At 39.6% G+C, this 27066-nt stretch overlaps 3 protein-coding genes across 4 annotated transcripts in view; 2 read left to right on the top strand and 1 right to left on the bottom strand.

Annotated features, from left to right (window-relative positions):
• Window positions 1-27066, bottom strand: part of Rdgc (retinal degeneration C) — a 142567-nt gene that overhangs the window by 49524 nt on the left and 65977 nt on the right. The window lies entirely within an intron of this gene.
• LOC135140978 (uncharacterized) lies at window positions 2067-22342 on the top strand. The gene is made up of 2 exons (XM_064071743.1): window positions 2067-2172; window positions 17948-22342. Exons 1-2 carry the CDS (start codon window positions 2137-2139, stop codon window positions 22340-22342), a joined length of 4431 nt encoding a protein of 1476 aa, XP_063927813.1. The 5' UTR covers window positions 2067-2136.
• Window positions 7761-11617, top strand: LOC135140767 (uncharacterized). The gene is made up of 2 exons (XM_064071444.1): window positions 7761-7794; window positions 7836-11617. Exons 1-2 carry the CDS (start codon window positions 7761-7763, stop codon window positions 11615-11617), a joined length of 3816 nt encoding a protein of 1271 aa, XP_063927514.1.

The following is a 27066-nucleotide window of genomic DNA, read 5'->3' on the forward strand; positions in this document are numbered from 1 at the left end:
TTCTGGCGATCTCCGGCTTCCGAGCCCAAATGGGCGGTTATTTAGGGCACAACGACGTGTCAACCGCAACATCCAATTTGATGGCGGTACACTCGTAATCCTGCATTTTACACAATAAAACAATGAGGAATTTTATCGGGAGACGTAATCCCATTTCGGGAACCCTTCCAGCGGATATCAGGGCTGCTGATGCGGCGAATTTTATTTTATTTGTTCTGGATTTGCGAGCGAAATTCGGGAGGGGGATTGGGGCGCCGCCATGCATGAAGTGAGGGGCAATCGCATCGAAAATTTAATTGCGTGGATGTATGGAGAAGACGGGATAAGCAGGAGTCTAGCGTTAATTGCTCCAGGGCATTAAAAGAGACTTCCGGAGGGAACATTTCACGATATGTACTTATCGCGAATTTTTCAAAGTTCGCACGGCAATTAAAAATCTAAATGAAAATTAGCCCGAGAATTTTTCAGATCGGGCTAACGAGCTGAAAATTCTCACGAGGAATTCTTGCGCGGAAGTCCGACGGGATTATTTGGAATACAAAAGACTATTTTTAACGCAGCGAAATAAATCCGAGACGTAATATGTTTAAGGCCATTAATCTGATAAAAAATAACTCGGGCGGTGCGTTCCTAAAAATTTATTTTGCAATAAATAAGCCACTCGCGCGATAAATTGCACCGAAGTATCAGAAAACTTGCCAAATAAACGGATGGCCATTAATTCCGGCCAGATTTCAAGAGTGCTAGTTTTTGTTTAGTTAAATCCGAATGGTTCGGAGTTATCTCAAGCCAAAAATCTGCTCGCCTCGGCGTGCGCTCGGCCCCAGCCTCCGCCTCGGCAAATCTCCCAAGTTTACACTTTTGCCCATATTTTCGTATCGATTCCCACAGCGGCGCTTTATGGCTTCCGCTCGTCGTTTTAATTTGTGTTGTGGCCGGGAAATGAGTCGCTACCGCCCCCTCCCCCAAAATTGCGTTATGTAAAAGTCGCGTGTTCCACGATAAGGCCTAATTCGAGCCGAAACCGCGATAAGGATGGTTATCGTCCGAGAGCGTAAGCAGGCCGAAGGGAGTTTGTTCTGTTTTTCTTAATTCGTATAAATGGCGTGTCTGCGGAAGCAGGACTCGCTTTCTTTACTGAGCTCTTCGTTTTTATTTTACGTCTTCGTTCGGGCCCTTGATTGCTGCGGAGCTCGCGAGGGGCCCAATTTTATACGAGCAAATAAAATTTCGTAAACATTACGGGCGTTGTGCTGAGAGCTTTGAGATGAAATGTCAAGGGGTTGTAGATTGCGAATGCAAGAGGATAATTGCAAATGAGCTGATTTGCAAGTGCGACGGGGGCGTGGAGTGGGGGCGGATGCGATTGGTGTTTGGTGTTGTGGTTAAGCTGAATTATTTTCATTCGAGATAATTTCAATTCAATTAATTGGCGGTGGACCGAGGTCCGAACGAGAACTGATTAACGCTTGACCTTCTCGTTCCTGCAATCCATTTTGTGTTTATTTAAAGAATCTGATAACAATTGTTTGAAACGTCGGTAAAAAGCACGTCAAAAGTTACAAATGAAGTTCAAAGGACCGCGATAAATCTGAAAAATAACACTCCACCCCCGGCCACCCTCCAAGCGCCAAAGATGTAGTGTTCTCCCCTCCGAGATCGTGCTCCGCATGTCTCTTAGACACAGCAAAGATTGCTAACATGGGAATTTCCGCGGGTTACGCCAGGACAAGATAAATTGAAAGGAAAATGATAGGCTGCAGGGATTGTGGCAGATGGTGTGGAATAAGATGAAACAATAACAATTCCGAGTTTTCCTACGAATAATCGGTTCGGTGATCTTTCCCTCAATTACAAATGCGACAACACGATTCGACGAGAATTTTCAATGCCGGCACGCCGAGAGAATGTATATACGCGTTATTGTGAAATATGTATTAAATTTAGAAAGTTCCAATCACGTTTGTGTTCATCGGGTGGTAAATCCGTCATGTGTTTCAACGCGAGCTTAAAAAATTCGCACTGCGATGATTGCGTCATATCTTATCAAAACTGTCTATTACGGTGTTCTCTGTTCAGGTTGCGTGTTTTTAATCGTGGTTTGTTGTTGGTCGAAGATGCGATTTTTTCGTCAAAATGGATAATTGTGAACGGAAATCGAGCGAGCGAAGAGTAAGTTTGACACGAAAAAAAAAAACGGTTACGACAACAGCTGAAACATTAATGCTGTAATTAGTTGTATGTGGTGCAATCAATACATTGTATCAGTGTTGGCACCTGTTATCTGTAGTGAAATTGATTGACCTTCGTAGATACAAAATTTATCTCTTATCTGCAGACACCTCAAAAAACGACAAATCATGAAGACCAGGAGTACGAAATCCTCCTCCCAGCTCTGTTCACCCTCTTCTTTCTCGAAGATGACACCATCATAAACTTCGTTCTTAGAAGCAATGTGCAAAAATTCGCTTCTTTTGGCGATCTTATCATCACCCTGTACAAAACCGACGAAGAAGAAAATTACGCCTTCCAAGTCAAACACAAAGAAAAACAAAACTGCGTCTTAAGCCCCACATGCTTAGAATCCGAAACCCAAAACGACTTCGCTGTTTTAAAGTACTGTGAAGAATTCAGCGGAATCGAAGAAAGGGAAAAGTACTCCTTCGTTACTTACACCAACGCGTATTTTAATTCAGAAGAAATGAACGAAGTCGCTTGTTTTGACATAAACTGCTGCGATAACTCCCCTGGGAAAAAATATTTCTACAAGCCTTCGTCCGACAACGCAAGAATTTACAATTTTCGTTCGAACACCAAGACCAAGACCACGAGTTTGGCGACCAAACAAACCTACGAGAGTTTTTTGGAAAGGTTTGCGCTTTACACGTCTCAGCAGAATTGGCGCGAAGTCCAAGAAGCGGTCCTCGAGAATTTCCAGAGGATTTTTCGTACGTCGGATCGATCAGCAGCTTTAGAATATATCGATTATTTCAGAAACTGGAAGCTGAACGAGTACACAAACGTCGAACTAAACAGAGAAGAGGTGGTGATCAAGATTCTGGATTTGATTTTGACACCTCACGTGGTAGCACCGTCCAATTGGAACGAAGATTTAGCTTTACTAGAAAGAGGGTTTGCCAAATTCGACTTTGTGTTAACGAGTGACTTCAGCGATGAAGAACTGGCAACTATTGTTTCCCCTCCAGAGTTCGAATCGGAGGAAGAGGTGATACATTTGGCGAAAGATTTGAAGTTTTTGACGAAGAACGAGAACCAGTTTTCGGACTCTAAACACGAAATGGTGGTGAAGCACAAGATTGGTTATTACCGAAAAGGGAAACCAATTGTCGTTAAAGTGCACGAAGGGAATGTAGACATGATTTTTGCAACGGTTTCAAAGTTTAAGACGACTGGAGATTCTTTCCATTTTATTTTCGCTGGAAACAGACAAGTCGTGAAAGAAAAATTAGCTAGTTTTACGGTGCTTGAAAGCTTGTACGACCTGATGAAGCTAGACAAGGAGATCTACGATGAAATGGTCAAGGAAATGAAGATTTTCCTACTTGGAGAGAAATATTTTTATTGTGAATTTTTTGACAAAGAAGAAATCGCAAGGCAGATGACGATAAAGGACATTTTTCGGATGTTGTCAAGTACTTTTCTCTTGAGTATACATAAAGAAGTTTTACCCGAACCGTACATACCAAGATTTTTGTCGAAGACGCTGGTCAAAATCGAGTGTATGGACAAATTTCGTAACGATCTTCTCGTTATCAGTCTTCGTATAAAGTGGAAGGTTAAAGAGTTGTTGGAAAAACGCTTAGGTTTACCTTCCGAGGTAACATGGAGATACCTTGAGTCACCACCATCAACTCCCCACATTCTTTGGGATGCATTCGAGTCTTTCGACAATTTTGAGAAAGTCGCGAAGAAGTATCCATCAATGAACGTCCACTTTTTCGAAGCGCACGATGAACAACGTCTGCAATGGTTAGCAAGCAGTGGTAGCCTCAAACCGGTGAAAAAGTGTGGAGTTTCCAAAGAAATATTCGTAGATGAGTACACAACTTTGCAGCAATGTAATAATCGGATTAACGTCATCACGGCTCCTGCTGGAATGGGAAAGTCCGAAATTTTGAAGAAATTCAAAAGCTTCTGGCCATCGAAATTTTTCCCAGTTTTAGTTAATTTAAAAGAACACAATGACTTCTTCGATAATGTACACGAAGACGAGGAAACACTCGAACATTTTTTGTTTGACACAAACGACGATTTGTTTTGGTCGGAGATTAAGAAAAATTTTGCTGAGAGAAGGAAAATCATGTTCTTTTTGGACGGGTTGGACGAACTAGAGCACGAAAACATCGACGTTGCTTTAGATCACGTAAAGCGGTTGTCCGAAATGGGTTTTACTCTTTGGTTGACATCTAGACCTCACCTGGAAGAGCTCATCGAGAACAAACTGAATGTTCTTTGTAGGAACATTCAAGAGTTTAGTGATAAAAATCAAGAGGACTATATTAGGGAGCGGTTGAAGCAAAGTCCAAATGTTGACGTGTTAGTGAGTGGGATTTTTAAGAATATTGATACTATTGTGGAAAATAGAGTCGTTTTAGACGTTCCAATGCAACTTTACATGATCACAGAAATTCTGAAGGAGTCGCCGGATATAAGCGACAATATTTTTGTCTTGACGAAGATGTTTCGGAATTTTTGTATCGGAAGATATCGGCACTTTATGAGAAAAAACGACTGGGAACACAGGAAACTGCTAACAAAAATTCTTAGTGACAGTCTCAGGCATCGTTTCAAACAGTATCAGATTGCCGCCTTCAAATCCTATTTTACGAGACAAGAATTCCAGGTTTTTAATATCGATTTGGATAGCTCGTTTCTTGAGGAAATAGAAACAGAAGGAGACTTTCTCGGAATCATTTTGAAGATTAACGCTGACGCGGTGGTTTTTCATCATAGCATGACTGCCACATATTTCGTGGCGTTATACCTTGCCGAGAACTATTCCAAATATGGGGAATTTCTACAAGCTACGCTTTTCAAAAAAGAACAAACCCACTTGCGACTATTGTTTGACTTGATTCTTGCTGAAAACTCTCCAGCCCACGTAGCCGTTTTGTACAAAAACATAGAAACATTGAAGAAGTACGCAAGTGACATCCACTCTGTAGACAAAGGAGGTCGTTCTACTTTACACCTTGCTTGCTCCTATGGTGTCACACGCGTCATCATTGAAGACAACCTAAAAAACGAACACCAAAGTAATGACCATTTCCACAAACTGAGAAAAAAGGATGACGAATTCCGGAAAATAATAGAATTCTTAATGGAACACCAAGTCGATCTACTATCAAAAGACTCCGTCTACCAATGGAACAGTCTAAACTTCGCAGAAACCACACTATCGATTCTTCCTTTCGACGTAATTTTGGAACGCACCGACCCAAAAATCGGAATGAAGGACAAAATACTCAATTTAGACCAAACAAGACATAAACCCCTCAACATTCTAATCTGTAGTGCCATCTTTTCCTATCGCCACCTCTTCAAAGTCTTGTTTGAAATTACACAACCTAAACCCGAAGATACGACCCAAATTCTTCACAGTGCTGCTTGCTTCAACAACTTCGAAATTGTTAACATCATGATGGATTACAAAGTTGATATTCAAATTGACACCGAACGTGGAAAAACGATTTTGCATCAAGCTTGTGCCATGGCTCATCTGGAACTGGTGATGTTCCTTCTCTCCAAAGGAGCGCAGGTTAATGATGTCGATGAGTATGGTCGGACACCTCTTCATCTAGCCGCTCTTAATGGACAACTTCAAACTGTTGAAACGCTTTTGAAACATGAAGCAACTCTTGATTGTGTGGATAAGTTTGGTCGAACACCTTTGTATTTTGCTGTGGAAAATGGGCACGAAGAGGTGATTAAGTACTTAGTGGATGAAGCTCATGCTAATGTTACCAAGAAAGCTTGGAATGGATGGGGTCCACTTGAGTTAGGCATCATGCAAGGAAATGTAAACGTCGTTCGGTTCTTGCTGGAGAAAGACGTCAGTGTTGATGGTGTAGATGACTATGGTATGAAACCATTACATTTGGCAGCCAGACAGTCAAACCTTGAAGTACTAGACATGGTATTGGAGAGATTTAAAGATGTTGATGACTGGTGTACTGACGGTCGCACAAGTTTACATTTCGCCATAAAAAATGGTAATGTTGCCTTTTGTGAGTACTTATTGGAGAAAAAAGCTTCTATAAATGAACGTGATGAGAAGGGACGAAGTTGTTTAGACTATTGTGTCAAGTTCGGTCGTTGGGAAATTTTCGAGTTGCTTTGGAAAAATAATGTTGACGTTGATATCTCCGATGGTGATGGGATTAATAGCCTTCACTGGGCGGCAAAACGTGGGCATTTAAAGATGGTCGAGTTACTGGTGAACAAATGTGACAGATTGATTTTCGAAGAATCCATAGCTGGAGCTATGCCTTTACATTTCGCTGCACAGAATGGGCACAATAAAATCGTTGAGATTCTCTTAGAAAACGGAGCTGACGTTGATAAGCCGGACCACTACTTCGGAACACCTCTGCGTTGGGCAGCTTCGGAAGGTCACGTCAGTACTGTGGAACTACTACTAGAAAAGGGCGCCACCCCCGAGACAATTAACGGAATGTCGGCGTTAGACTTTGCTAGATACAAGACCAAGTGATTTTCAATTGTAAAACAAGTAGATTCTATATTTAGTGCAATTAATCATAAATATAGGAATTCTTGACAAAAATATGTTCGTTTTAATAAAAATCACTCATTTCTACTAAGTAGAAAAAACGAGGGACAATGCAGGTAATCGCAGTATTCTGAAACATGTAGGTATTGAATGTAGAAAGTTCCAATCTTGATTATAGCTGTTTAAACGGCAATTTAAAAACTGCCTTGCTAATATTGCACTGCTATGATTAGTACGTCATATCTTATCAAATCTGGTTTGATGTTATCCATAACACATACTTTGTGGAAAATACGGTAATCGAGAGAAAGAATGCGGTTTACGTTGTGTGTGTTTTAATTGTGGTTTGTTTTTAACGGAAGAAGCGATTTTTACGTTAAAATGAACGACTGTTGTGAGCAGAAACCGAATAAGCTAGATGTAAGTCAGTTTTCAAACATTTGGGGACATTTATGTTGGTGTTTTTGTGGCGTTTGTGTCTCTGTCTAAGTGTGTTTGATATAAAAAAATGTTTACGACAACATCTGAACCTTTAAAATGCTAATTAGTTGCATGGTTTCTCTAATCAAGAAATAAAAAAAAAACCGATCGATTTGTATGAAAGTGTTGGCACCTGTTATCTATCGTGAAATAGTTTGACCTTCGTAGATTAAAATTTATAACAATACGTTTATCTCTTATCTGCAAAAGTTGGGTGATTTTTGAAATATTTACGATTCTTTGCAGAAACCTCAAAAAATGACAAGTAATGAAGACCAAGAGTACGCAATCCTCCTCCCAGCTCTATTCACTCTCTTCTTTCTCGAAGATGACACCATCACAAACTTCGTTCTTAGAAGCGATGTGCAAAAATTCGGTTCTTTTGGCGATCTTATCATCACCCTGTACAAAACCGACGAAGAAAAAAATTACGCCTTACAAGTCAAACACAAAGAAAAGCAAAACTGCGTCTTAAGCCCCAGATGCTTAGAATCCGAAACCCAAAGCGACTTCGCTGTTTTAAAGTACTATGAAGAATTCAGCGGAATCGCAGAAAGGGAAAAGTACTCTTTCATTACTTACACCAACGCGTATTTTAATTCAGAGAACGTGAACGAAGTCGGTTGTTTTGACATAAACTGCTGCGATAACTCCCCTGGGAAAAAATATTTCTACAAGCCTTCGTCCGACAGCGCAAGAATTTACAATTTTCGTTCGAACACCAAGACTAAGACCACGAGTTTGGCGACCAAACAAACCTACGAAAGTTTTTTTGAAAGGTTTGCTTTTTACACGTCTCAGCAGAATTGGCGCAAAGTCCAAGAAGCGGTCCTCGAGAATTTCCAGAGGATTTTTCGTACGTCGGATCGATCAGCAGCTTTAGAATATATCGATTATTTCAAAAACTGGAAGCTGAACGAGTACACGAACGTCGAACTAAACAGAGAAGAGGTGGTGATCAAGATTCTGGATTTGATTTTGACACCTCACGTATTAGCACCATCCAATTGGAACGAAGATTTAGCTTTACTAGAAAGAGGGTTTGCCAAATTCGACTTTGTGTTAACGAGTGACTTCAGCGATGAAGAACTCGCAACTATTGTTTCACCTCCAGATTTCGAATCGGAGGAAGAGGTGATACGTTTGGCGAAAAATTTGAAGCTTTTGATGAAAAACGACAATCAGTTTTCGGACTCTAAACAAGAAATGGATGTGAAGCACAAGATTGGTTATTACCGAAAAGGGAAACCAATTGTCGTTAAAGTGCACGAGGGGAATGTAGACACGATTTTTGCAACGGTTTCAAAGTTTAAGAAGACTGGAGATTCTTTACATTTTATTTTCGCTGGGAACAGTCAAGTCGTGAAAGAAAAATTATCCGGTTTTACGGTGTTTGAAAGCTTGTACGACCTGATGAAGCTAGACAAGGAAATCTATGAAGAAATGGTCAAGGAAATGAAGATTTTTCTATTTGGAGAGAAATATTTGTATTCTGATTTTTTTGACAAAGAAGAAATCGCAACGCAGATGACGATAAAGGACATTTTTAGGATGTTGTCAAGTACTTTTCTCTTGAGTATACACAAAGAAGTTTTACCCGAACCGTACATACCAAGATTTTTGTCGAAGACGCTGGTCAAAATCGAGTCTATGGACGAATTTCGAAACGATCTTCTCGTTGTTAGTCTTCGTGTAAACTGGAAAGTTAAAGAGTTGTTGGAAAAACGCTTAGGTTTACCTTCCGAGGTAACATGGAGATATCTTGAGTCACCACCATCAACTCCCCACATTCTTTGGGACTCATTCGGGTCTTTCGACGATTTTGACAAAGTCGTCAAGAAGAATCCATCAATGAACGTCCACTTTTTCGAAGCGCACGATGAACAACGTCTTCAATGGTTAGCAAGCAGTGGTAGCCTCAAACCGGTGAAAAAGTGTGGAGTTACCAAAGAAATATACGTGGATGAGTACACAACGTTGCAGCAATGTAATAATCGGATTAACGTCATCACGGCTCCTGCTGGAATGGGAAAGTCCGAAATTTTGAAGAAATTCAAAAGCTTCTGGCCATCGAAATTTTTCCCAGTTTTAGTTAATTTAAAAGAACACAATGACTTCTTCGATAATGTACACGAAGACGAGGAAACACTCGAACATTTTTTGTTTGACACAAACGAGGATTTATTTTGGTCGGAGATAAAGAAAAATTACGCCCAGAGAAGGAAAATCATGTTCTTTTTGGACGGGTTGGACGAACTAGAGCACGAAAACATCGACGTTGCTTTAGATCACGTAAAGCGGTTGTCCGAAATGGGTTTTACTCTTTGGTTGACATCTAGACCTCACCTGGAAGAGCTCATCGAGAACAAACTGAATGTTCTTTGTAGGAACATTCAAGAGTTCAGTGATAAAAATCAAGAGGACTATATTAGGGAGCGGTTGAAGCAAAGTCCAAATGTTGACGAGTTAGTGAGTGTGATTTTTAAGAATATTGACACTATTGTGGAAAATAGAGTCATTTTAGGCGTCCCAATGCAACTTTACATGATCACAGAAATTCTGAAGGAGTCGCCGGATATAAGCGACAATATTTTTGTCTTGACGAAGATGTTTCGGAATTTTTGTATCGGAAGATATCGGCACTTTTTGAGAAAAAACGGCTGCGAACACTGTAAAGCGGTAACAAAAATTCTTAGTGACAGTCTCAGGTATCGTTTCAAACAGTATCAGATTGCCGCCCTCAAATCCTATTTCACGAGACAAGAATTCCAAGTTTTTAATATCGATTTGGATAACTCGTTTTTTGAAGAAATAGAAACAGAAGGCGACTTTCTAGGAATCATTTTGAAGATTAACCCTGATGCGGTGGTTTTTCATCATAGCATGACTGCCACGTATTTCGTGGCGTTATACCTTGCCGAGAACTATTCCAAATATGGGGAATTTCTACAAGCTACGCTTTTCAAAAAAGAACAAACCCACTTGCGATTATTGTTTGACTTGATTCTTGCTGAAAACTCTCCAGCCCACGTAGCCGTTTTGTACAAAAACGTAGAAGCATTGAAGAAATACAAAAGTGACATCCACTCTGTAGACAAAGGAGGTCGTTCCACTTTACACCTAGCTTGCTCCTATGGTGTCACACGCGTCATCATTGAAGACAACCTAAAAAACGAACACCAAAGTAATGACCATTTCAACAAACTGAGAAAAAGGGATAACGAATACCGGAAAACAATAAAATTTTTGCTAGACAAGCAAGTCGATCTACTATCAAAAGACTACGTCTACCAATGGAACAGTCTAAACTTCGCAGAAACCACACTATCGATTCTTCCTTTCGACGTAATTTTGGAACGCACCTACTCAAAAATCGGAATGAAGGACAAAATACTGAATTTAGACCAAATAAGACACAAACCCCTCAACATTCTAATCTTTAGTGCCATCTTTTCTTATCGCCACCTCTTCAAAGTCTTGTTTGAAATTACACAACCTAAACCCGGAGATACGACCCAAATTCTTCACAGTGCTGCTTGCTTCAACAACTTCGAAATTGTTAACATAATAATGGATTACAACGTTGATATTCAAATTGACACCAAACGTGGAAAAACGATTTTTCATCAAGCTTGTGCCATGGGTCATCTGGAACTGGTGATGTTCCTTCTCTCCAAAGGAGCGCAGGTTAATGATGTCGATGAGTATGGTCGGACACCTCTTCATCTAGCCGCTCTTAATGGACAACTTCAAACTGTTGAAACGCTTTTGAAACATGAAGCAACTCTTGATTGTGTGGATAAGTTTGGTCGAACGCCTTTGTATTTTGCTATGGAAAATGGGCACGAAGAGGTGGTTAAGTACTTAGTGAATGAAGCTCATGCTAGTGTTAGCAAGAAAGCTTGGAATGGATGGGGTCCACTTGAGTTAGCCATCATGCAAGGAAATGTAAACATCGTTCGTTTCTTGCTAGATAAAGACGTCAGTGTTGATGGTGTAGATGACTATGGTATGAAACCATTACATTTGGCCGCCAGACAGTCAAACCTTGAAGTACTAGACATGGTATTGGAGAGATTTAAAGATGTTGATGACTGGTGTACTGACGGTCGCACGAGTTTACATTTCGCCATAGAAAATGGTAACGTTGCCTTTTGTGAGTACTTATTGGAGAAAAAAGCTTGTATAAATGAACGTGATGAGAAGGGACGAAGTTGTTTAGACTATTGTGTCAAGTTCGATCGTTGGGAAATTTTTGAGTTGCTTTGGAAAAATAATGTTGTCGTTGATATCTCCGATGGTGATGGGATTAATAGCCTTCACTGGGCGGCAAAACGAGGGCATTTAAAGATGGTCGAGTTACTGGTGAACAAATGTAAAGACTGATATTCGAAAAATCCATAGCTGGAGTTATGCCTATACATTTCGCTGCAGAAAATGGGCACAATAGAATCGTGGAGATTCTCCTAGAAAACGGAGCTGACGTTGATGAGCCCGACGACTACTTCGGAACTCCTCTGTGTTGGGCAGCTTCGGAAGGTCACGTCAGTAGCGTGGAACTATTACTAGAAAAGGGCGCCACCCCCGAGACAATTAACGGAATGTCGGCGTTAGACTTTGCTAGATACAAGTGATTTTCAATTGTAAAACAAGTAGATTCTATATTTAGTGCAATTAATCATAAATATAGGAATTCTTGACAAAAATATGTTCGTTTTAATAAAAATCACTCATTTCTACTAAGTAGAAAAAACGGGGGACAATGCAGGTAATCGCAGTATTCTGAAACATGTAGGTATTGAATGTAGAAAGTTCCAATCTTGTTTATAGCTGTTTAAACGACAATTTAAAAACTGCCTTGGTAATATTGCACTGCTATGATTAGTACGTCATATCTTATCAAATCTGGTTTGATGTTATGCGTAACACATACTTTGTGGAAAATACGGTAATCGAGAGAAAGAATGCGGTCTACGTTGTGTGTGTTTTAATTGTGGTTTGTTTTTAACGGAAGAAGCGATTTTTACGTTAAAATGAACGACTGTTGTGAGCAGAAACCGAATAAGCTAGATGTAAGTAAGTTTTCAAACATTTGGGGGTATTTATGTTGGTGTTTTTGTGGCGTTTGTGTCTCTGTCTAAGTGTGTTTGGTATAAAAAAAAGTTTACGACAACATCTGAACCTTTAAAATGCTAATTAGTTGGATGGTTTCTCTAATCAAGAAATAAAAAAAAAAAACGATCGATTTGTATGAAAGTGTTGGCACCTGTTATCTATAGTGAAATAGGTTGACCTTCGTAGATTAAAATTTATAACAATAGATTTATCTTTATCTGCAAAAGTTGGGTGATTTTTGAAATATTTACGATTTTTTGCAGAAACCTCAAAAAATGACAAGTCATGAAGACCAAGAGTACGAAATCCTCCTTCCAGCTCTATTCACTCTCTTCTTTCTCGAAGATGACACCATCACAAACTTCGTTCTTAGAAGCGATGTGCAAAAATTTGGTTCTTTTGGCGATCTTATCATCACCCTGTACAAAACCGACGAAGAAGAAAACTACGCCTTCCAAGTGAAACACAAAGAAAAGCAAAACTGCGTCTTAAGCCCCAGATGCTTAGAATCCGAAACCAAAAGCGACTTCGCTGTTCTAAAGTACTGTGAAGAATTCAGCGGAATCGAAGAAAGGGAAAAGTACTCTTTCGTTACTTACACCAACGCGTATTTTAATTCAGAGGAGATGAACGAAGTCGCTTGTTTTGACGTAAACTGCTGCGATAACTCCCCTGGGAAAAAATATTTCTACAAGCCTTCGTCTGACAAAGCAAGAATTTACAATTTTTGTTCGAACACCAAGACTAAGACCCCGAGTTTGGCGACCAAACAAACCTGTGAGAGTTTTTTTGAAAGGTTTGCTCTTTACACGTCTCAGCAGAATTGGCGCGAAGTCCAAGAAGCGGTCCTCGAGAATTTCCAGAGGATTTTTCGTACGTCGGATCGATCAGCAGCTTTAGAATATATCGATTATTTCAAAAACTGGAAGCTGAACGAGTACACAAACGTCGAACTAAACAGAGAAGAGGTGGTGATCAAGATTCTGGATTTGATTTTGACACCTCACGTGGTAGCACCGTCCAATTGGAACGAAGATTTAGCTTTACTAGAAAGAGGGTTTGCCAAATTCGACTTTGTGTTAACGAGTGACTTCAGCGATGAAGAACTCGCAACTATTGTTTCCCCTCCAAAGTTCGAATCGGAAGAAGAGGTGATGCGTTTGGCGAAAGATTTGAAGTTTTTGACGAAGAACCAGGACCAGTTTTCGGACTCTAAACACGAAATGGAGGTGAAGCACAAGATTGGTTATTACCGAAAAGGGAAACCAATTGTCGTTAAAATAGACGAGGGGAATGTAGACACGATTTTCGCAACGGTTTCAAAGTTTAAGAGGACTGGAGATTGTTTACATTTTATTTTTGTTGGGAACAGTCAAGTCGTGAAAAAACAATTATCCGGGTTTACGGTGTTTGAAAGCTTGTCCGACCTGGTGAAGCTAGACAAGGACATCTATGAAGAAATGGTCAAGGCAATGAAGATTTTTCTATTTGGAGAGAAATATTTTTATTGTGATTTTTTTGACAAAGAAGAAATCGCAACGCAGATAACGATAAAGGACATTTTTCGGATGTTGTCAAGTACTTTCATCTTGACCATAAACAAAGAAGTTTTATCGGAACCTTACATACCAAGATTTTTGTCGAAAACACTCATCAAAGTTGAGTCTGTTGACATAATTTCGAACGATTTTCTTATTTTCAGTACTAACGACCACTGGCAAGTTAATAAATTATTGGAAAAACGCATATCTAGACCTTTTGTGTTAACGAGGGAATATCTTGAGGACACACCATCAACTCCCTGCGTTGTTAGACATTTTAACGTGTCTTTTGACGATTTTGAAAAAATAGTACAGATGAATCCATCAACCAATGTCCACTTTTTTGAAGCACACGACGAAGAATATTTTGAGTGGGTAGCGTCAAGTGGTAGCGTTAAACCAGTGAAAAGTTGTATATTTTTCAAAGAAACATACATCGACGAGTCCACAACTTTGCAGCTATCTCAAAATCGGATTAACGTCATCGTCGCTCCTGCTGGAGTAGGAAAGTCCGAAATTTTGAAGAAGTTGAAAAACTCCTGTCCATCGAATTTTTTCCCAGTTCTAGCCAATTTAAAAGAACACAGCGACTTCTTCAAAAATGTACACAAAGACGACGAAACACTGGAACATTTTCTGTTTAACGCAAACGACGATTTGTTTTGGTCGAAGATTAAGAAAAATTTCGCCAAGAGAAATAAAATCATGTTCTTTATGGACGGGTTGGATGAACTACAAGACGGAAACATCGACGCTGCTTTAGATCACGTTAAGCGATTATCCGAAATGGGTTTTACTCTTTGGTTGACTTCTAGACCTCACCTGGAACAGCTCATCCAGAACAAACTGAATGTTCTTTGTAGGAACATTCAAGAGTTCAGTGATAAAAATCAAGAGGACTATATTAGGGAGCGGTTGAAGCAAAGTCCAAATGTCGACGAGTTAGTGAGTGGGATTTTTAAGAATATTGACACTATTGTGGAAAATACAGTCGTTTTAGGCATTCCAATGCAACTTTTCTTGATCACGGAAATTTTGAAGGAGACGCCGGATATAACTGACGATATTTTTGTTTTGACGGAGATGTTTCAGAATTTTTGTATCGGAAGATATCAGTACTTTTTGAGAAAAAACGACCGCGAACACTGGGAAGCAATAACAAAAATTCTTAATGACAGTCTCAGGTATCGTTTCAAACAGTATCAGATTGCCGCCCTCAAATCCTATTTTACGAGACAAGAATTTCAGGCTTTTAATATCGATTTGGATAGCTCGTTTCTTGAAGAAATAGAAACAGAAGGCGACTTTCTAGGAATCATTTTGAAAATTAATCCTCATGCAGTGGTTTTTCATCATAGCATGACTGCCACCTATTTCGTGGCGTTATATCTTGCTGAAAACTATTCCAAACATAGGAGATTTCTACAAGCTACCCTTTTTAAACAGGGACAATACGCCTTACGACTTTTGTTTGATTTGATTCTTGCTGAAAATTCTCCAGCACACGTAGCCGTTTTATACAAAAACGTAGAAGCGCTGAAGAAGCACAAAAACAACATCCACTCTGTTGATGAAGGAGGTCGCTCTGCTTTACACCTTGCTTGCTCCCACGATATCTTTATTGCCATGTTTGAAAACAACTTCAAAAACAAACACAACTTAAACAAACTTAGTAAAGGCGATGAATCCCGGAAGATAATAAAATTCTTACTAGACCACCAAATCGATCTACTGTCAAAAGACTCCGTCTACCAATGGAACAGTTTAAACTTCGCAGAAGAAACATATTCCTTTTTTCTTTTCGACGTAATTTTGGAACGCAACGCCCCAAGATTCGGCATGAAAGACAAAATACTCAACTTAGACATAATGAAAGAACATCCTCTCCATGTTCTAAAGTACTGTGTCTTCTTTTCCTGGTGCCACCTTTTCAAAGGCCTCTTTGAAATTACGAAACCCAATCTCAAAGATACGATGCACATTCTTCGCTTTGCTGCTCTTAGAAACAACTGGGAAATTGTTAACTTCCTGATGGACTACAAAGTTGATATTCAAACCACCACAGGATGTGGAACGGCGATTTTGTTTCTAGCTTGTGCCATGGGTCATTTGGAACTCGTGATGTTCTTTCTGTTGAAAGGAACTGATGTTAATGTTGCCACTAAGTATGGTCGGACACCTTTGTATGTTGCTGTGAAAAAGGGGCACGAAGAGGTGGTTAAGTACTTAGTGGATGAAGCTCACGCCAATGTTAACAAGAAAGCTTGGGATGGATGGGGTCCTCTTGAGTTAGCCATCAAACAAGGAAATGTCAACATGGTTCGCTTATTCCTAGAAAAAAATGTCGATGTTGATAGTACGGACGGATATGGAATGAAACCGCTACATTTGGCCGCCAAACAGTCAAACCTTGAAATCCTAGTCATGGTATTGGAGAGATCTAAAAGTGTAGATGTTCGGACTAGTAACAGCCGCACAAGTTTACATTTCGCTGTAGAAAATGGCAATCTTGCTTTTTGTGAGTACTTATTAGAGAAGAAGGCTCAGGTAAATGTATCCGATGAAACCGGAAAAAGTTGTTTGTTTTTGGCTATTATTTTCGGACATTGGGAAATTTTTGAGTTGTTGTTGAAGCATAACGCGAACGTTGACGCCTTCGACAATGAAGGAACTAATTGTGTGCACTGGGCGGCAGAACATGGACGTTTGAAAATGCTCGAGGTACTAGCAAACAAAAGTAAAAGAGCAATTATTGACGAAAAGTGCATGAATGGAAGTACTCCTTTACACTGGGCTGCACACAAGGGACACAATGCTGTCGTCGAGTTTCTCGTAGAAAAGGGAGCCGATGTTGATGAAGACGACGACTACTCAAGGACTCCTCTGTGTTGGGCGGCTTCGGAAGGTCACGTCAGTACTGTGGAACTACTACTAGAAAAGGGCGCAACCCCCGAGACAATTAACGGAATGTCGGCGTTAGACTTTGCTAGATACAAGACCAAGTGATTTTCAATTGTAAAACAAGTAGATTCTATATTTAGTGTAATTTATAGACAGCGGATTTCTGTCGGGCTACGTCACGATTTTAGTGGGGACGCGCTGCATCGCCGGGACTCAGTAGCGGGTGATAGGTAATCACTGAATTTAATTGTCACTTGATTCCATAAATACAATTAACGATTTATTAATCAAACGGCTAACTAAATGAGAACTGGAATTAACAGCAGAGTGCAACGAAGCAGCGTTATTCTAATCTCAAATAAACGAAGTGCAGCCGGTAACTGCAATGAATTCCCATCCCGTACGAGCCGTACCGAGTTTGGCCTTGTCTAGCCCGACAGAAATCCGCTCTCTAGTAATTTATCATAAATACAGGAATTCTTGACAAAATATGTTCGTTTTAATAAAAATCACTCATTTCTACTAAGTAGAAAAAACGAGGGACAATGCAGGTAATCGCGTTATTCTGAAATATGTAGGTATTGAATTTAGAAAGTCCCAATCTTGATTATAGCTGTTTAAACGGCAATTTAAAAACTGCCTTGGTAAAATTGCACTGCTATGATTAGTACGTCATATCTTATCAAATCCGGTTTAATGTTATCCATTACACATACTTTGTGGAAAATACGGTAATCGAGAGAAAGAATGCGGTTTACGTTGTGTGTGTTTTAATTGTGGTTTGTTTTTAACGGAAGAAGCGATTTTTACGTTAAAGTGAACGACTGTTGTGAGCAGAAACCGAATAAGCTAGATGTAAGTAAGTTTTCATACATTTGGGGGTATTTATGTTGGTGTTTTTGTGGCGTTTGTGTCTCTGTCTAAGTGTGTTTGATATAAAAAAAGTTTACGACAACATCTGAACCTTTAAAATGGTAATTAGTTGCATGGTTTCTGTAATCAAGAAATAAAAAAAAAACAATCGATTTGTATGAAAATGTTGGCACTTGTTATCTATCGTGAAATAGTTTGACCTTCGTAGATTAAAATTTATAACAATACGTTTATCTCTTATCTGCAAAAGTTGGGTGATTTTTGAAATATTTACAATTTTTTGCAGAAACCTCAAAAAATGACAAGTAATGAAGACCAAGAGTACGAAATCCTCCTCCCAGCTCTATTCACTCTCTTCTTTCTCGAAGATGACACCATCAGAAACTTCGTTCTTAGAAGCGATGTGCAGAAATTCGGTTCTTTTGGCGATCTTATCATCACCCTGTACAAAACCGACGAAGAAGAAAACTACGCCTTCCAAGTCAAACACAAAGAAAAGCAAAACTGCGTCTTAAGCCCCAGATGCTTAGAATCCGAAACCAAAAGCGACTTCGCTGTTTTAAAGTACTGTGAAGAATTCAGCGGAATCGAAGAAAGGGAAAAGTACTCTTTCGTTACTTACACCAACGCGTATTTTAATTCAGAAGAAATGAACGAAGTCGCTTGTTTTGACATAAACTGCTGCTATAACTCCCCTGGGAAAAAATATTTCTACAAGCCTTCGTCTGACAACGCAAGAATTTACAATTTTTGTTCGAACACCAAGACTAAGACCTCGAGTTTGGCGACCAAACAAACCTGTGAGAGTTTTTTTGAAAGGTTTGCTCTTTACACGTTTCAGCAGAATTGGCGCGAAGTCCAAGAAGCGGTCCTCGAGAATTTCCAGAGGATTTTTCGTACGTCGGATCGATCAGCAGCTTTAGAATATATCGATTTTTTCAAAAACTGGAAGCTTCAAGAGTACGCAAACGTAGAACTAAACAGAGAAGAGGTGGTGATCAAGATTCTGGATTTGATTTTGACACCTCACGTGGTAGCACCGTCCAATTGGAACGAAGATTTAGCTTTACTAGAAAGAGGTTTTGCCAAATTCGACTTTGTGTTAACGAGTGACTTCAGCGATGAAGAACTCGCAACTATTGTTTCCCCTCCAGAGTTCGAATCGGAGGAAGAGGTGATGCGTTTGGCGAAAGATTTGAAGTTTTTGACGAAGAACGAGGACAAGTTTTCGGACTCTAAACACGAAATGGAGGTGAAGCACAAGATTGGTTATTACCGAAAAGGGAAACCAATTGTCGTTAAAGTGCACGAGGGGAATGTAGACACGATTTTTGCAACAGTTTCAAAGCTTAAGACGACTGGAGATTCTTTCCATTTTATTTTCGCTGGAAACAGTCAAGTCGTTAAAGAAAAATTAGTTAGTTTTACGGTGTTTGAAAGCTTGTACGACCTGATGAAGCTAGACAAGGAAATCTATGATGAAATGGTCAAGGAAATGAAGATTTTTCTATTTGGAGAGAAATATTTGTATTGTGAATTTTTTGACAAAGAAGAAATCGCAACGCAGATAACGATAAAGGACATTTTTCGGATGTTGTCAAGTACTTTTCTCTTGAGTATACACAAAGAAGTTTTACCCGAACCGTACATACCAAGATTTTTGTCGAAGACGCTCGTCAAAGTCGAGTCTATGGACGAATTCCGTAACGATCTTCTCGTTGTTAGTCTTCGTTTACACTGGACAGTTAAAGATTTGTTGGAAAAACGCTTAGGTTTACCTTTCGAGATAACCTGGAGATATCTTGAGTCACCACCATCAACTCCCCACATTCTTTGGGACTCATTCGGGTCTTTCGACGATTTTGACAAAGTGGTCAAGAAGAATCCATCAATGAACGTCCACTTTTTCGAAGCGCACGATGAACAACGTCTTCAATGGTTAGCAAGCAGTGGTAGCCTCAAACCGGTGAAAAAGTGTGGAGTTACCAAAGAAATATACGTGGATGAGTACACAACGTTGCAGCAATGTAATAATCGGATTAACGTCATCACGGCTCCTGCTGGAATGGGAAAGTCCGAAATTTTGAAGAAATTCAAAAGCTTCTGGCCATCGAAATTTTTCCCAGTTATAGTTAATTTAAAAGAACACAGCGACTTCTTCGATAATGTACACGAAGACGACGAAACCCTCGAACATTTTTTGTTTGACTCAAACGACGATTTGTTTTGGTCGGAGATTAAGAGAAATTTCGCCAAGAGAAAGAAAATCATGTTCTTTTTGGACGGGTTGGACGAACTAGAGCACGAAAACATCGACGTTGCTTTAGATCACGTAAAGCGGTTGTCCGAAATGGGTTTTACTCTTTGGTTGACTTCTAGACCTCACCTGGAAGAGCTCATCGAGAACAAACTGAATGTTCTTTGTAGGAACATTCAAGAGTTCAGCGATAAAAATCAAGAGGACTATATTAGGGAGAGGTTGAAGCAAAGTCCAAATGTTGACCAGTTAGTGAGTGGGATTTTTAAGAATATTGACACTATTGTGGAAAATAGAGTCATTTTAGACGTTCCAATGCAACTTTACATGATCACAGAAATTCTGAAGGAGTCGCCGGATATAAGCGACAATATTTTTGTCTTGACGAAGATGTTTCGGAATTTTTGTATCGGAAGATATCGGCACTTTTTGAGAAAAAACGACTGCGAACACTGGAAACCGCTAACAAAAATTCTTAGTGACAGTCTCAGGTATCGTTTCAAACAGTATCAGATTGCCGGCCTCAAATCCTATTTTACGAGACAAGAATTCCAGGTTTTTAATATCGATTTAGATAACTCGTTTCTTGAAGAAATTGAAACAGAAGGCGACTTTCTAGGAATCATTTTGAAGATTAACCCTGATGCGGTGGTTTTTCATCATAGCACGACTGCCACGTATTTCGTGGCGTTATACCTTGCCGAGAACTATTCCAAATATGGTGAATTTCTACAAGCTACGCTTTTCAAAAAAGAACAAACCCACTTGCGACTATTGTTTGACTTGATTCTTGCCGAAAACTCTCCAGCCCATGTAGCCGTTTTGTACAAAAACGCAGAAGCATTGAAGAAATACAAAAGTGACATCCACTCTGTAGACAAAGGAGGTCGTTCTACTTTACACCTTGCTTGCTCCTATGGTGTCACACGCGTCATCATTGAAGACAACCTAAAAAACGAACACGAAAGTAATGACCATTTCAACAAACTGAGAAAAAAGGATGACGAATTTCGGAAAATAATAGAATTCTTACTGGAACACCAAGTCGATCTACTATCAAAAGACTCCGTCTACCAATGGAACAGTCTAAACTTCGCAGAAACCACACTATCGATTCTTCCTTTCGAAGTAATTTTGGAATGCACCGACCCAAAAATCGGAATGAAGGACAAAATACTCAATTTAGACCAAATAAGACACAAACCCCTCAACATTCTAATCTGCAGTGCCATCTTTTCCTATCGCCACCTTTTCAAATTCTTGTTTGAAATTACACAACCCAAACCCGAAGACACGACCCAAATTCTTCACAGTGCTGCTTGCTTCAACAACTTCAAAATTGTTAACATCATGATGGATTACAAAGTTGATATTCAAATTGACACCGAACGTGGAAAAACGATTTTGCATCAAGCTTGTGCCATGGGTTATCTGGAACTCGTGATGTTCCTTCTGTCGAAAGGAGCGGATGTTAATGATGTCGATGAGTATGGTCGGACACCTCTTCATCTAGCCGCTCTTAATGGACAACTTCAAACTGTTGAAACGCTTTTGAACCATGAAGCATCTCTTGATTCTGTGGATAAATTCGGTCGAACGCCTTTGTATTTTGCTGTGGAAAATGGGCACGAAGATATAGTTAAGTACTTAGTGGATGAAGCGCACGCTAACTTTAGCAAGAAAGCTTGGAATGGATGGGGTCCTCTAGAGTTAGCCATCATGCAAGGAAATGGAAACATCGTTCGTTTCTTGCTAGAGAAAGACGTGAGTGTTGATGGTGTAGACGACTATGGTATGAAACCATTACATTTGGCCGCCAGACAGTCAAACCTTGAAGTACTACACATGGTATTGGAGAGATTTAAAGATGTTGATGACTGGTGTACTGACGGTCGCACAAGTTTACATTTCGCCATAGAAAATGGTAACGTTGCCTTTTGTGAGTACTTATTAGAGAAGAAAGCTTGTATAGATGAACGTGATGAGAGGGGACGAAGCTGTTTAGACTATTGTGTCAAGTTGGATCGTTGGGAAATTTTTGAGTTGCTTTGGAAAAATAATGTGGACGTTGATATCTCCGATGGTGATGGGATTAATAGCCTTCACTGGGCCTCAAAACATGGGCATTTAAAGATGGTCGAGTTACTAGTAAACAAATGTGACAGATTGATTTTCGAAAAATCCATATCTGGAGTTATGCCTTTACATTTCGCTTCAGAAAATGGTCACAATAGAATCGTGGAAATTCTCCTAGAAAAGGGAGCTGACATTGATGAGCCCGACGACTACTTCGGAACTCCTCTGTGTTGGGCAGCTTCGGAAGGTCACGTCAGAACCGTGGAACTACTACTAGAAAAGGGCGCCACCCCCGAGACAATTAACGGAATGTCGGCGTTAGACTTTGCTAGATACAAGACCAAGTGATTTTCAATTGTAAAACAAGTAGATTCTATATTTAGTGTAATTAATCATAAATATAGGAATTCTTGACAAAAATATGTTCGTTTTAATAAAAATCACTCGTTTCTACTAAGTAGAAAAAACGAGGGACAATGCAGGTAATCGCAGTATTCTGAAACATGTAGGTATTGAATTTAGAAAGTTCCAATCTTGATTATAGCTGTTTAAACGACAATTTAAAAACTGCCTTGGTAATATTGCACTGCCATGATTAGTACGTCGTATCTTATCAAATCCGGTTTGATATTATCCATAACACATACTTTGTGGAAAACACGGTAATCGACAAAAAGCATGCGGTTTACGTTGTGTGTGTTTTAATTGTGGTTTGTTTTTAACGGAAGAAGCGATTTTTACGTTAAAATGGATGGTTGTTGTGAGCAGATACCGAACAAGCTAGATGTAAGTCAGTTCTCAAACATTTGGGGGTATTTATGTTGGTGTTTTTGTGGCGTTTGTGTCTCTGTCTAAGTGTGTTTGATATAAAAAAGAGTTTACGACAACATCTGAATCTTTAAAATAGTAATTAGTTGCATGGTTTCTCTAATCAAGAAATGAAAAAAAAACCGATCGATTTGTATGAAAGTGTTGGCACCTGTTATCTATCATGAAATAGTTTGACCTTCGTAGATTAAAATTTATAACAATACGTTTATCACTTATCTGCAAAAGTTGGGTGATTTTTTAAATATTTACGATTTTTTGCAGAAACCTCAAAAAATGACAAGTAATGAAGACCAAGAGTACGAAATCCTCCTCCCAGCTCTATTTACTCTCTTCTTTCTCGAAGATGACACCATCAGAAACTTCGTTCTTAGAAGCGATGTGCAGAAATTCGGTTCTTTTGGCGATCTTATCATCACCCTGTACAAAACCGACGAAGAAGAAAACTACGCCTTCCAAGTCAAACACAAAGAAAAGCAAAACTGCGTCTTAAGCCCCAGATGCTTAGAATCCGAAACCCACAGCGACTTCGCTGTTTTAAAGTACTGTGAAGAATTCAGCGGAATCGCAGAAAGGGAAAAGTACTCTTTCATTACTTACACCAACGCGTATTTTAATTCAGAGGAGATGAACGAAGTCGCTTGTTTTGACGTAAACTGCTGCGATAACTCCCCTGGGAAAAAATATTTCTACAAGCCTTCGTCTGACAACGCAAGAATTTACAATTTTTGTTCGAACACCAAGACTAAGACCACGAGTTTGGCGACCAAACAAACCTGTGAGAGTTTTTTTGAAAGGTTTGCTCTTTACACGTCTCAGCAGAATTGGCGCGAAGTCCAAGAAGCGGTCCTCGAGAATTTCCAGAGGATTTTTCGTACGTCGGATCGATCAGCAGCTTTGGAGTATATCGATTATTTCAGAAACTGGAAGCTGAACGAGTACACAAACGTCGAACTAAACAGAGAAGAGGTGGTGATCAAGATTCTGGATTTGATTTTGACACCTCACGTGGTAGCACCGTCCAACTGCAACGAAGATTTAGCTTTACTAGAAAGAGGGTTTGCCAAATTCGACTTTGTGTTAACGAGTGACTTCAGCGATGAAGAACTCGCAACTATTGTTTCCCCTCCAGAGTTAGAATCGGAGGAAGAGGTGATACGTTTGGCGAAAGATTTGAAGTTTTTGACGAAGAACGAGGACAAGTTTTCGGACTCTAAACACGAAATGGAGGTGAAGCACCAGATTGGTTATTACCGAAAAGGGAAACCAATTGTCGTTAAAGTGCACGAGGGGAATGTAGACACGATTTTTGCAACGGTTTCAAAGTTTAAGACGACTGGAGATTCTTTCCATTTTATTTTCGCTGGAAACAGTCAAGTCGTGAAAGAAAAATTATCCGGTTTTACGGTGTTTGAAAGCTTATACGACCTGATGAAGCTAGACAAGGAAATCTATGAAGAAATGGTCAAGGAAATGAAGATTTTTCTATTTGGAGAGAAATATTTGTATTGTGATTTTTTTGACAAAGAAGAAATCGCAACGCAGATTACGATAAAGGACATTTTTCGGATGTTGTCAAGTACTTTTCTCTTGAGTATACACAAAGAAGTTTTACCTGAACCGTACATACCAAGATTTTTGTCGAAGACGCTGGTCAAAATCGAGTCTATGGACGAATTTCGTAACGATCTTTTCGTTGTTAGTCTTCGTGTAAACTGGAAAGTTAAAGAGTTGTTGGAAAAACGCTTAGGTTTACCTTCCGAGGTAACATGGAGATACCTTGAGTCACCACCATCAACTCCCCACATTCTTTGGAATGCATTCGAGTCTTTCGACAATTTTGAGAAAGTCGCGAAGAAGTATCCATCAATGAACGTCCACTTTTTCGAAGCGCACGATGAACAACGTCTTCAATGGTTAGCAAGCAGTGGTAGCCTTAAAACGGTGAAAAAGTGTGGAGTTTCCAAAGAAATATACGTAGATGAGTACACAACTTTGCAGCAATGTAATAATCGGATTAACGTCATCACGGCTCTTGCTGGAATGGGAAAGTCCGAAATTTTGAAGAAATTCAAAAGCTTCTGGCCATCAAAATATTTTCCAGTTATAGTTAATTTAAAAGAACACAGCGACTTCTTCGATAATGTACACGAAGACGACGAAACACTCGAACGTTTTCTGTTTGACACAAACGACGATTTGTTTTGGTCCGAGATTAAGAAAAATTTTGCCAAGAGAAAGAAAATTATGTTCTTTTTGGATGGGTTGGACGAACTAGAGCACGAAAACATCGACGTTGCTTTAGATCACGTAAAACGGTTGTCCGAAATGGGTTTTACTCTTTGGTTGACATCTAGACCTCACCTGGAAGAGCTCATCGAGAACAAACTTAATGTTCTTTGTAGGAACATTCAAGAGTTCAGCGATAAAAATCAAGAGGACTATATTAGGGAGCGGTTAAAGCAAAGTCCAAATGTTGACGAGTTAGTGAGTGGGATTTTTAAGAATATTGATACTATTGTGGAAAATAGAGTCGTTTTGGACGTCCCGTTGCAACTTTACATGATCACAGAAATTCTGAAGGAGTCGCCGGATATAAGCGACAATATTTTTGTCTTGACGAAGATGTTTCGGAATTTTTGTATCGGAAGATATCGGCACTTTTTGAGAAAAAACGACTGCGAACACAGGAAACTGCTAACAAAAATTCTTAGTGACAGTCTCAGGCATCGTTTCAAACAGTATCAGATTGCCGCCCTCAAATCCTATTTTACGAGACAAGAATTCCAGGTTTTTAATATCGATTTGGATAGCTCGTTTCTTGAGGAAATAGAAACAGAAGGAGACTTTCTCGGAATCATTTTGAAGATTAACCCTGATGCGGTGGTTTTTCATCATAGCACGACTGCCACGTATTTCGCGGCGTTATACCTTGCCGAGAACTACTCCAAATATGGGGAATTTCTACAAGCTACGCTTTTCAAAAAAGAACAAACCCACTTGCGACTATTGTTTGACTTGATTCTTGCTGAAAACTCTCCAGTCCACGTAGCCGTTTTGTACAAAAACGTAGAAGCATTGAAGAATTACAAAAGTGACATCCACTCTGTAGACAAAGGAGGTCGTTCCACTTTACACCTTGCTTGCTCCTATGGTGTCACACCCGTCATCATTGAAGACAACCTAAAAAACGAACACCAAAGTAATGACCATTTCAACAAACTGAGAAAAAGGGATAACGAATACCGGAAAATAATAGAATTTTTGCTAGACAACCAAGTCGATCTACTATCAAAAGACTTCGTCTACCAATGGGACAGTCTAAATTTCGCAGAAACCGCACTCTCGATTCTTCCTTTCGACGTAATTTTGGAACGCACCGACTCAAAAATCGAAATGAAGGACAAAATACTCAATTTAGACCAAATAAAACACAAACCCCTCAACATTCTTATCTGCAGCGCCATCTTTTCCTATCGCCACCTCTTCAAATTCTTGTTTGAAATTACACAACTCAAACCCGAAAACACGACACAAATTCTTCACAGTGCTGCTTGTTTCAACAACTTCAAGATTGTTAACATCATGATGGACTACAAAGTTGATATTCAAATTGACACCAAACGTGGAAAAACGATTTTGCATCAAGCTTGTGCCATGGGTCATCGGGAACTGGTGATGTTCCTTCTCTCCAAAGGAGCGCAGGTTAATGATGTCGATGAGTATGGTCGGACACCTCTTCATCTAGCCGCTCTTAATGGACAACTTCAAACTGTTGAAACGTTTTTGAAACATGAAGCATCTCTTGATTGTGTGGATAAATTCGGTCGAACACCATTGTATTTTGCTGTGGAAAAGGGGCACGATGAGGTGGTTAAGTACTTAGTGGATGAAGCGCACGTTAACTTTAGCAAGAAAGCTTGGAATGGATGGGGTCCTCTTGAGTTAGCCATCATGCAAGGAAATGTAAACATCGTTCGGTTCTTGCTGGAGAAAGACGTCAGTGTTGATGGTGTAGATGACTATGGTATGAAACCATTACATTTGGCCGCCAGACAGTCAAACCTTGAAGTACTAGACATGGTATTGGAGAGATTTAAAGATGTTGATGACTGGTGTACTGACGGTCGCACAAGTTTACATTTCGCCATAAAAAATGGTAATGTTGCCTTTTGTGAGTACTTATTGGAGAAAAAAGCTTGTATAAATGAACGTGATGAGAAGGGACGAAGTTGTTTAGACTA

Source organism: Zophobas morio, unplaced genomic scaffold (genome assembly GCF_036711695.1).
Source record: "Zophobas morio isolate AGI-343-1 ecotype UQ-CSIRO unplaced genomic scaffold, CSIRO_AGI_Zmor_V1 ptg000041l, whole genome shotgun sequence".
NCBI classification, from domain to species: Eukaryota; Metazoa; Arthropoda; class Insecta; order Coleoptera; family Tenebrionidae; genus Zophobas; species Zophobas morio.

Bases quoted from the DNA above. Each gene is read 5' to 3' on its own strand.
- LOC135140767 (XM_064071444.1), top strand. From the start codon at position 7,761: ATGAAGAATTCAGCGGAATCGCAGAAAGGGAAAA. The intron at 7,795-7,835 runs GTACTCTTTCAT...ATTTTAATTCAG, and splicing joins GGAATCGCAGAAAGGGAAAA to AGAACGTGAACGAAGTCGGT.
- LOC135140978 (XM_064071743.1), top strand. From the start codon at position 2,137: ATGGATAATTGTGAACGGAAATCGAGCGAGCGAAGA. The intron at 2,173-17,947 runs GTAAGTTTGACA...AATTTTTTGCAG, and splicing joins GGAAATCGAGCGAGCGAAGA to AAACCTCAAAAAATGACAAG.